Genomic DNA, 12,030 nt, shown 5'->3' with positions numbered 1-12,030 from the left:
AGGAGCAAGTAATTTATTTCTGGGTTTGAGTCCAGAAAGGAAGGTAGCAGTCTGTCTATGTTCAACACTCAGGCCAGGATGAAAGCTAGGAGTAAGATCCTTGCCAGCAAGGTCTGATGCTATAAATGTTGATATAGAGTAGTGGTTTAGGTTTAGGGCTGATAATTGACAGGAGGGTAACTGGCTCTACTTAAGTCAGAAGTTGTAGTATTACTTGTTTAAGGCTAACATTGGATTGTGGCTTGGTGAGATTTTGGGCAAAAAGGTTGGATAACTAGAGGAGGTTACTGTAATGTGGAGTAGTTAGGATTTCAGTCTGCATCAGCAGCATTATTTTAGATTTGAAGTTAGCAAAAACTACTTTGTACAGTTTTGAGGTCTAGTTGGGTAGTCAGACTTAAATGATTCCTAAAAATAAGCTTGGTAATATTTAGATGCTGGTGATTTCAAGGTTGTGCACTAAGGTTAAGAGGTGAGAGGTCTGATCAGATAGCTAGAAAAAGCACATCTTTAGTAAACGTAAGGAGAGTGCTCCCTAAGGGGGGTGATCTCCACACCTGTCTATAAACCAGAGGAGGGGTGAACCAAGCTGCTTTTTCTTACATTTGATTCTAACATGATGGTTAATAAATGTCTCTTGGAATATGTGTACAGTAAAGAGAAGGAAAATGCCTGCTTACATTGGAGAAATTGGTGTCTCCAGATGTTGCACTCCCCCATGTCTTAGCATTCTATCTCCTCTGTCATCATGCAGTGAACAACAATATTGCACGTAACAGTAATACATTTTGGTTTTGCTCTTGCAACTATTCTTTTACTGATTTTTAACTTCCTCTGTTTCTAGTATACTGAGGAAGAGAAGCATGTACCTTTATGCCAGATCTGCAGATTCTTTTCACATCTGAGTTCTGGGGACTGGGCTTTTCCTGTTAAATTAAGTTACTTGACAAGGGCTTGTGCAGAGAGGAGTCAGCTCCTCTAAGCAGATTGCATTTGAATAAAGTACAGGTAAAACAAGTATAGATTAAATCCAAATACACAGCAACTGGCTTACTGGCTAGTAGGTACAGCCAAAAAATTCAGACACCTCAATGCCCATGCAGCTGAATTAAATCCCCCCAGAACATCTCATCCGTGCTTCAGGCTCTGTCCTCCAAAACAGGCTCACTGCAGGCTTTTGGGAATGATCCCAAACTGTGCCTGAACATTGTTTTGGAGAACGTTAGTTGGTGCAGGGCAACAGGGTGCCAGGAGCAGTAGTGTGGAGGATCATGTTCTGGTGCCCAAGAATTCTCTGGCCACTGTTAAATCTTACAGCCTTAGAGACTGAAAGACCAGAAGCCTATTTGTCTCTCAGAGTTTTGCTTTTAAGTGTTTCCATAACATATATTGACATTTGCATCTTGTTAGCATCTTGTGATGGTATAAGAAACATTTTTTTAGAACTTCTTATTTAGTGCAAGTTATATGGGAGCAAATCTTAAAGTCTGATAACGGCCTTGGAAAAGCAGGTGTGAGGCTGAATATAGTCACAAGTATGGAAAGCATGGAGAGAGCAGCTGCCATAACCAAGTATTTACACCACCAGTTTTAGTCCCCTTCACATGGGGAATATTGGAGATATGACAGTAAGTGTCACTTAGCTCCAAGTGCTCATTTCATTGTGTTTACCCATCACAGTGCATCCATGGTTGTACCTAATTGTACAAGAAGTGCTGAAGAGCAGAAATCTTTAATGCAGCGTCACTTCCTCCCCTTCTACCTATACAGTGTAACAACCATTTATAGTGCCAAAGGTTTCTTGTGAAGGTTGGGGCAAATGTATGTTGGCCCAAAATATTGGCCAATAAATTGTTTTCTCCTATACTGCCAGTAGTTGAATATTTAAAGTATAGTTTGCACATCTCTGTTTTTATCGGAAACCCTAGAAGAAACTCAAGTTCTAGTTTTCATTAAAATAAGTTAATTTATGGAAGGTAAATATTAACATTTTAAAAACCTGAATTTTTAATAGTCTACATATAAGCATTTTCATGCATCTCATATCTGAAGTCTATAAAGTTGTAAATAAACTGTACTTGGCTTCATTTATATAAAGCAAATTGTACCTGACAGCCTACAGAATGATAATTTCAATGTGTTTAGGAAGCTGTTTTCAGCAGAGGACATTTCAAGATTTCTTTAAAGCACATGATAATACTGAATCTCACTGTATTGGAGCGCTTGAAGATTTTTTAAATTGGTTTTATTGGAAATTATCATATCTATCTATCTATATATATATAAAATTTCTGTCTTGCATATATGGACTCAGTAATTAATAATTCTCTGGAATAATGAGTTAACATTTTTTCCATATATTTTTGAGGATTTCTATGTCTGACCATTTCACTTGCCTTTTGTAAACTTTTAGTATCAAATTGCACATAAACTATTTTTAAATAAATTTAAAAATGAAAATGCTTCTTATGAGAAATGAATGACAGTATTCATTTACTTAATCCTAGGTGGCCTTGTCATTGTAGGTGCCTAAAAACATCCCACCTGGCCTCTGCCTGCCATTCCAGAAGGGCATGGGTTTTTCTATAGTTCTGCGACGTATCAGCCATCCCTGTGCTGATGGCTTAAAACTCTGATATATCTGAGATGACACTAGACACCCATGTTTGGGCAACTGAATCACTCCTGAAGTGACTATTGTATTAGGGTGTCCTCTACAAAAATGTACCAGCAAGGCAGTGAAGAGGCATGCTGCATTGGGTTTGTGATTGTTAAGCAGGTTGTCAGCAATCAGGAAAGTTGACATCAGTGTATTTTTTTTGCCTAACTTCCCGCTCTGGACCTTGACCTTCTTCTGTCCTGTTTGTCTGGTGTTCCTGTTCTTCCTCGTTATTAGAGCAGGCACCCTTGGTGCATATGCTGGAGCCCATAGAGGAGCTTTCAGAAGAGGAAAAAGGTAATGGTTGATTCAGCTCAAAATACAGTGGCATGTGTTTCTTGAAAATAAAAAGTAAATATTATTTGATACCTACAGTATTTTTCATTGTATTGCGGTATGCTTATGTGATTTGGGTGGGAACATTCCTTGTTTGTGTCAGTCTCCTGTTTGCTATTGGTGCTTGTAAATATTATGATTTCCCTAGCCAAGTGCAATGTTTTTGTGAAAATCTGGCTAACTCTTTAAAGCAGGCATATTCCATATGTCTAAAGGCACTTGAGCTAAGCAGAGCAAAAATGTTTTATGGGGAATACCCCCTTACTAGGAAATTTTTAGTGCTGATGCTATTGCAATGTGTGCTCACTTCTTTTTCAAACTCTGCATAAGAGGATAAAGAGTTCAGATAGAAGGCAGTTGGTGGTGGAGGTTGAAGCTGCCTGCTTTCATAAATGCACCAAAGATACTTCTGCAAGTAATCTAAGTTACACCTACTTCTAAGCAGCCACAGCTCCAGCCAGAGTTGTGCAATTCTGAATGAAATTATGTATCCCAGTGTTGGCAGCTGTTCTTCTGCTCCATCTGAAGAAAACTTGGAGAAGGCCACATTTACAGTGACAGAACAGAAAGCGTTGGTTCATCCTGCATGGTATTCTCCTGAAGAAGGCTAACAGTACTTCAGGTTAAATGCCAAATAGCTGAATAGCATAATAATCTGTACTGTGGGCAAAAATCAAAATCAGTCTTGAACTTTATAGCCAATGAGTTTAAATTTTGAAGGAATGATGCTGTTTTGAAAACAAAATTGTTGCTTGAGTACATCTGTGCATAAGCGAGAGGTTTCCCCAGGGAAAATCCAGTGACTCTGAACAATCTGAAATAAAGACTGCTTGCATTTTTGCCGTTCTTTCTGCTGTTTCTCTTGCTTGCCGTCTTCTCTCTTGATGGATTGTCTTTGATTCTTCTGCTGTGCCTAAAGGCATGGCCTGCAGTACAAAAGAGAGAAAGAAAGAATGTGGTCTGAAAAGATAGACCAAGATTTTTTTGTTTTCGGTGGCAGTCATTTGTAAGGGAGAGTGTGAAAATTCTTGACTTGGCACATTATTTCATAGGATTATGTAGGAGCTGAGACAGTGGACCAGACTTAAGGTCTATTGTCTCCAAAGTTGTTAAATCTAGTATTTAGGGTTTTTTTTTAAAAAAACAAAAATGAATAAGAAAACAGTTCCTTAAATAGTTGTCTCTGGCAAAGAGGATTTATCTTGAGTTAATTAGCAAGAATTAATACTGTCATTAATTAGGATAATGCTGGATAGTCTTGTTACCCATATTAGTATCTAGTCATTATGAATTTAAAAATTATTTTAGATGAATCTGTTTTATTGTAAGGATTAACATCTGAAAGGGACAGGATTTTCAGAAGGCTCCTTGGAGCCTTCCACTTTAAAATGTCTCATGTCTAGCTTTCTGGAAGGATTTCATACTGCATAATGCACCTTTTCCTGACTGGGGATAGTCTGATAGCGCTGTGTTTCCTCACCGACCAGTAGCTTGCCTCTTCTAGGACTCAGCTCTCCAGCTGAATCATTTTTGATCCCACCTCTGTCAGGGACTGAGTTGTCCACACAGATCTCCAAGCCAGATAAGATTTCAGCCAGATTCTGTCCTCTTCAACACAGATCTGTTAGTATGGTAGCTGGACTCTTTCTCAGAAAGTTTTCATTACCTACAGTTCTTTCCAGGATCCATCGGAGGCCACTCTCAAAACAACCTAAATATCATTTGTGTATCTTGAGGCTTTTTTGAGGCACCTCTTCAGGGTGCTTGTATTTCCCTTAAAGAAAAATGAAAAGTAAATGGAACTGCTTTTTAAGCAATCATTGTTTAAAAATAGGAGAAGTGGCACTTTTAATTTGAAAGTCACAGTATGGAATTACTCCTTCATTTATGTCGTTGTCTGTGGGCTGGAAAATGACTCTGCTGCCCTGTAAGGCATACTGGACAGAGACAAACTCCTGCCCAACATTTAGCTTTTATTTCAGGGGACAAAGTTGGGAGTGTGGTTTCCAGCATGCTTTCTTGGAATGTTGTATACCCCTCTGTGTATGCTTTGCCAGCTTTGCTGACCACTGCCAGACAGGAGCAGCTACTGTGGTCCCACAGAGTATTGGTTCTCTTGGTAGAAGTGGCATTCAGTAAAATTTCATCTTGCCAGGGACACGTTATAGGCAGGTTCCAAATGGGTATGTTTTGCTTCTTTACTCCTCTGTATGACCCTATAATACTTTGGCCTAATTTAAATGTCAGTCTTTAATTTAGATGGAAGAATTTGTCTAGATGATTCTTTATTTCTTGCATAAGAGTTCATGTCATTACTGACGCTTAAAGCAAGGGAAAGAGACACTTAAAGCAGGGAAACTTCTTTGTCTGCTTTTAAGTATGTATGGTGTCATAGACCTGCATAAAAGAAAACACGACACTGAACTTTGTCCTTGAAAGAGTTTTGATATAAGTATTATCCGTCATGTATTTTCTGTGAAACTGTCTGCCTCAGACTAAGGTTTTGTCTTTACCAAGACTTTTGAAACTGTTAAAACTTCCCAAAGATTTGATTTCAGTGGGTGTTTTTTATCAGAGAACATTACGTTGTTTTAAGCTTTTCTTGAGAAAAAGTTTGTCATATACCTGTTCTAATTCCTGCTAGAGTTCAGCTTTGATTTGAAATACCACTTTTAGAGAACTTAATTATCAGAAGATAGTCTTTCTTTATCAGAAGTTTCCAAGTACAGTTCTAAAAGCAGAGACCTTTGTTGCTAGATATTCAGGCATGTATCTTTACAGTGATTCTGTAACAAGAAAAATAGAAGATACTTGTGATGGTGAGTACAAGGTGCTGAGCTATAGATTCCAAGTGGGCTGACTTTTGTAAGCTAGCCCAAGATTTTAAAAAGAATACAATTCCATATAGACAAAAAGCGCACATGGCTGTCTATGTTGTTTCTAAAAAATGCATGCTTCAGTGCAGTTTTTAATTGTCTCATGTACTGTGGATTTTTCAAATGTCTCTGAAATGCATTTTTCCATTCTTATTTCAGAAATTGAGAAAGGTGATCATAAAACAGGTAGAAGTAACCACTATTTAATAAATGCTTTGAAGACTGATCCTTCTTTAACTAAAGAATTACGAGTTGTTTTGGAGCAAGCCCTGGAGGAGAAGCTGGAATCCTTGGGAATTAAAGCAGTAAGATTATTTTGAGTTATTTAAAAGAGGGATAATCTTTGTCGCACTTTGTTGCTATTCTCTTTCAGTCTTGTACCACAACCCTCAACCTATAAAATCCAAAGCTGAATTTCCACATGTTATAAATAAGTGCAATTCATTAACCTGAGAGGATGTCCATCAAATTACAGCTGTGGAGGATATGGCTATACCTGTGGGCAGTGTTACCAACTTCTGTGATTTTTCTACAAGCTTTGTGATATTCGAAGTTTAAAAGAGTGTATATGATTGTAGGATATAAATCCCAGAAATAATAACCCCTGTGTTTACAATACTATTTGTTTCCTTAGGGTGTTCGCGGTATCCCAAATGATCACTTAAATAAAATTTTGCGTGCTATTGAATCTGCTAGAGAATGCAAACAGAAGCAAGAGCCTGACATTCACCGAATTCGAGAGCATCTTGAACGCCAAGTTAGCTTTAGGGTTGAAGAGAAATCATCATCTTGTAATAGACCTGTTTCCTGTCCTCAGCTTCCTTCAGAAGGTTTAAAATGGTTTTGGTTTTTGTTCATTCTCTTACATTTTATAAGTGCTATTTAAGGTTTTATTTAGCAACGTTTCTCTATAGCTGCTTTCATAACTTTTCATACAAATATTCTATATAGTTGTGGCCAACTAAACAGTTTCCTTTAAAGGGTTCTTGACATTGTGTTTAACTGCAGAAATCTTAGCTCCTATATTGGCAAGATACATGGTAACTCTGAACTGCTTTGAAGAAAAAAAATACTTTTTTTTTCTTCTCTTTTGTAAAACTATAATCTACAGCAGAGACATCTTTAATTTTAGAAATTAAATACAAAAGATACCAAACATTGCTTCTAGTAATGAGATAGATAACATCTCTTGTAGATAAACAGAAGTTCAATCAATTGGGAATTTCATCATTTGCCACACCACGAAAACCAGTAAAACGGTCTTCAACAGCTGTCCGCCCAGCTGAACAAAGAACCACCATCACTGAGAATACATCTACACCAAAGTAAGAGATGCTTTTCTCATAGTACTCATATGGGTTTGGGTTTTTGTGACTGACGTGAACATTTCCTGCTAATATTGTAAGAACTGAGCAAAGAATTCACATTACTTCTATATAAACTTTATGCTTACTTAGTTGACTGTCAGTCTTGAAATAACTTGTCTTGTTATTTTTAGATCCAGGAAGCTTTTTGGAAATGGAGGTTCCAGGAAGACATCTAGCATCACGTATGATTTGTTCCCTTGTATTTTTGAAGAAAATATTTCTGGTGACTGAATATTCACATGCTTGCCACACAAAAGCTATTATTAAGCTAAAATTATAAACACTTTCTGGACTGCGTATTTCATATTTTATTTTAAAGTATTATTCCATTTGAGTGTGTTGTTATAATCCCTGAAAGATAGCATGTTTTCCTTTCAGCAGATGTATTCTTTGTTGTGAACAAGAGAGGGACTTCCTTTAGTTTCTTTCTCAGATGCTTTTTCTGACCCAGTTAAAAGCAGCTAAATACTTTGGTGACCTAATTTTCAGTGTATCGATATTTTCTTACTATGACCAAAATTAAACACAATATTCCGGATTCCACTCACATCAGGTACTTTGTAATTTCCTGCACTGAAAAGTTCCTAAGTTATTTTCATCTAACAAAATGTCAGAACAGACTTTCTGTGGTGCAGATTCCTTGACCCTGAACTTTGCTCTCCCTGCTGATCCATGAAAGCCTATCTTTGTTTGCCTGGCAAGACTTGTTATATATTGGTCTGATGTTTTGTAAAGGTAGTTGCATAGATGGGAAATAGTCATGTCTATATAAGAGATCATTTTGTGATAACTTCCTGAGTTTACTTAGCAGCGTGATTTCTTTTAAATAGTTTTATGGATAGTTAGAATTTATGGGAGCTCCTGGTTTTTTCACATAGGAAAAATGCACATTATTGGAAAGGAAAATACAAGGAAGCTTAAATACGTCTATAGCAGTGCAGTCACTGAAATGCAGTAAGTCCTTAGACTGTATGTGTTTTTGCTTAGAACTCCACCATTCAGTTCAGAGGAAGAAGTAGATGAAGATGATATTGAACAGTCTTACATATCACCAGAATTATTGAAAAAGCAGTCAAAAACATCAAGCAACAAAGTCAGTGCTTTTCAGAAGGCTTCTGGCAAAAGCGATATGGATGGGACGGAGGAAAGTGGAACTGAAGAAACTGGAACACCTGCCAAAACTTCAAAAGGTCTTTTCACTACTTTTGTATATGCATGTTGTAACAGCTATGCATGATTTTGCATTTCCTGATATATTTCTGTGTTAGAAAACATAATGAAGGCAGACTATCTAGTCTCAAGTATATATTTGTGTGCACTTTATGTTTTTGCTAATGTGTTTATATTAATATAGTACTTGGAGATGTCAGTTCAAATTAGATGTGTATCATGCTGTTTTATATAAATGCAGAAAAAGAGACAATCTCTGCCTCAGCGAGACTTCTTTTACTTATTTTTACTTCGTGGAAGATTTCTAGAGGGTTTACAGTAAAGTCTCTTACTTGTGAATGGAAACCGTCAATATAATTTTTTATGAACTTTAGGAACAGTTATTCAAAAACTGACTGAACAAGTTGGAAAGAGTCTTTCTAACCATGGAAATAAGAATAAACCAGCTGGAGGGATTAATGTTGCGCAAGCATTTATTAAGAAAGAAGAGGTGAAAGAACTGAAGGTATCACTTTTAATAGTCATTATTATTTCATTAAGTAATCGAAATATATATATATGTGTGTTACTTTTTTTTTCATGCTGAAACCATCTTGGTGCAGTGAAGAACTTAATTCTGAAAAAGAGTTTTGGAATTACAGAGCTAAGTAGTCTTTTTGGGTACGTCTGCACTGATATATAGAAAAGTGCTGGCAAGTGAGCTGTGGCAAGTGACCTCTTCATCCGCAATGCTTATTAGCTTATACCGCGACTGTTTTGGATCACTACAGCTAGCCCAAAGTTTGGGCACAATTGGTATCATTTTTATCTCCTATGCTAGCAGCATAGAGAAAGCCCTTCTTTACTTGCTTTCCTAGTATCTTGTTAGATGGAGGAAAAAATGAATTTGCTTATCTAATATTTTAAGATATTTTTATTTCTAGAGCTTTATCTGATATGGAACAGATACATTTTAATGAGGGGAAAAATTCAATTTTTTGAGTATGGTCTTTCTTCTGCTGCACCTATTTACAATCATATGCTGTTTTCTGACTGCATCAGATCTATCACTGATGTCTGTCCATTGAGTATGGCATGTGTTCACAATCAGAATACTAACACAACTTATTCTTTACCCCTCAGGCTCCTAAGGTCCCAGTCTTCCCCTCAGTTTAGAGTTTTATAATTGGTAAGCCACTTTGATGCAAATTGATCTTTGCCTGAACAATTTTTAAAAGGAACAAAAGCTATTCCAAATCAAAGTCAACAACAGACAGTGCTTTTTATTTCAGTTTTAGTAGTTGTTATTAGATTGAAGTAGACGGCCAGATACTAGTTCTAGTATTCAAGAAAGTATTTTTTCACTTCATTAAATAATAATTACTGAGAATCCTGTTATCCATAGTAAAACTGATATTTTAGGGCTTCCTGACTGCCTGTTAAATCTGAAATTTATCAGTCTTCCCAGAAACAGTGACAATTATATTTCAGTTTCCAGAAAGGGGTGATTGTCTTAATCAACTTTAGCTGTAATGGTAGGGTAGTCACATTTAGCCTGTGTGCTTTTAATTGCCACTGGTGACACCTAACTTGTCTTGACTAACTTGACTCTGTGGGAGCTGCAAATCACACCAGACTCAAAATTATCAATTCAGAAATGACTATTACGGTGTAATTTTCTGTCCAAATATTACTTTCAAATTCTCTGCAATGTCAGATGATACAAGGCTGCAAAATGTTCACAGTTAAATTTAGTGGATGTTACATTTTGTAAAGAGCTATAGACGGTGGACCACTATGTTAAGGAATTTGGCCTTCAAGAACAAAGAGCTGTAGCAAAATAAGCCTTAAAATCTGTGCTTTAAAGATGCTGTACTTTTCACTGGTAGCCTCTCTTCCCACATCTCTCAAGCCCCTGACCTCAAGGCAGGGACTGGGGTAATGAAGTCCCTCCCATCGTGGGAGAAGATCAGGTTCAAGACCACCAGAGGAACCTGAACATACATAAGTCCATGGGACCTGATGAGATGCTGCCCAGGGTCCTAAGGAAATTGGCTGATGTAATTGCCAAGCCACTCTCCATCATATTTGAAAAGTCATGGCAGTCAGGAGAACTCCCTGACTGAAAAAAGGGAAACGTCAAACCCATTTTTAAAAAGAGTAAAAAGGAGGACCCTGGGAGCTACCAGCCAGTCAGCCTCACCTCTGTGCCTGGTAAGATCATGGAACAGATCCTCCTAGAAGATAGGTCGAAACATGTGGAAGACAGGCAGGTGATTAGAGACAGCTGACATGGCTTCACCAAGGGCAAATCATGCCTGACTAATCTGGTGGCCTTCTACAATGGAGTGACTGCATCATTGGACAAGGGAAGAGCTATGGATCTCATCTACCTGGATTCTGTAAGGCCTTTGATACGGTCCCCCACAACATTCTTACCTTTAAATTGGAGACATACGGGTCTGATGGATGGACTATTAGATAGCTAAGGAATTGGCTGGATGGCTGTGTCCAAGGAGTTACACTCAATGGCTCAATGTCCAAGTAGAAACCAGTAATGAGTGGTGTCCCTCAAGGGTCTGTACTGGGACCAGTACAGTTCAATATCTTTATTAATGACATAGTGGGATTGAATGTACCCTCAGCAACTTTGCAGATGACACGAAGCTGAGTGGCACATTTGATGCACTTGAGGGATGGGATGCCATCCAGAGGGACGTGGACAGGCTTGAGGAGTGGGCCCCTGCGAACCTCAGGAAGTTCAGTAAGGCCAAGTGCAAGGTCCTGCACATAGGTTGGGGCAGTCTCCCAATATCAATACAGAGTAGGGGATGAAGGGATTGAGGACTTGGGGATACTATTGGATGAAAAACTGAACGTAAGCCGGCAGTGTGTGCTCGCAGCCCAGAAAGCCAACCGTATCCTGGGCTGCATCAAAAGCAGCGTGGCCAGCAGGTCGAGGGAGGGGATTCTGCCCCTCTACTCCGCTCTGGTGAGACCCCACCTGCAGTACTGCGTCCAGCTCTGGGGTCCTCAGTATGGGAGAGACATGGACCTGTTGGAGCGAGTCCAGAGGAAGGGCACGTTTCACAGAAGTTACCTCAGAAACTTTTTTAGAGAAAATTAATTTTGTGCTTACCTGAAGCTGTATTAGCTGAGTTCACCTGTACCAGACATTGTATGGATTATGGTATTTCTTTGGAGTAAGTCTTTGAGTTAATAAAACTGCTTAGCAGTTTTGATCGGTGCTGTGTATTTACACTTGATCAAAACTGAATTCTGTTTGAAGTTGACATTTTTCTCTGTATTTTGTACTTTAGAAATCAGTTGGGACTTAGTGAATGTTTGAGGAAACTCTTCCTCCAGCATTTCTCAATATATGTGACTCTGACTTTCCCAGTACCACACCCTCCCACTGCAGATAATTTAAAATAGCAAAATGTTGAATCCTGGTATGTTAATAATACAGCACACTGAGCAGATCTGTCAGTTTTTGAAAAACAGTTTGTTTAACATTGTTAACAGCGATGTTAAAATTGAACTATGTTGCAAGATAGAGCATTACTGCAGTCTTTTTCCCTTCTTTCGAGAGACAGGACACGTTCATATTTGTTGATTTTTCTCTAGTATGTGCATACCTTAC

General features: G+C 38.1%; 1 protein-coding gene across 1 annotated transcript in view; it reads left to right on the top strand.

Moving 5' to 3' along the window:
• Positions 1–12,030, top strand: part of DZIP1 (DAZ interacting zinc finger protein 1) — a 36,823-nt gene that overhangs the window by 22,745 nt on the left and 2,048 nt on the right. Inside the window, exons 11-16 of the mRNA XM_010578331.1 lie at positions 6,031–6,176; positions 6,506–6,701; positions 7,067–7,196; positions 7,370–7,420; positions 8,226–8,428; positions 8,783–8,913. Of these exons, the coding sequence (XP_010576633.1) occupies positions 6,031–6,176; positions 6,506–6,701; positions 7,067–7,196; positions 7,370–7,420; positions 8,226–8,428; positions 8,783–8,913 (857 nt within the window). The remainder of the gene's footprint in view (positions 1–6,030; positions 6,177–6,505; positions 6,702–7,066; positions 7,197–7,369; positions 7,421–8,225; positions 8,429–8,782; positions 8,914–12,030) is intronic.

Source organism: Haliaeetus leucocephalus, unplaced genomic scaffold (genome assembly GCF_000737465.1).
Source record: "Haliaeetus leucocephalus isolate CR32 unplaced genomic scaffold, Haliaeetus_leucocephalus-4.0 Scaffold626, whole genome shotgun sequence".
Taxonomy (NCBI): domain Eukaryota; kingdom Metazoa; phylum Chordata; class Aves; order Accipitriformes; family Accipitridae; genus Haliaeetus; species Haliaeetus leucocephalus.
Note: the sequence above shows the minus strand (reverse complement) of the source record. Positions and strands in the feature narration are given on the sequence as shown.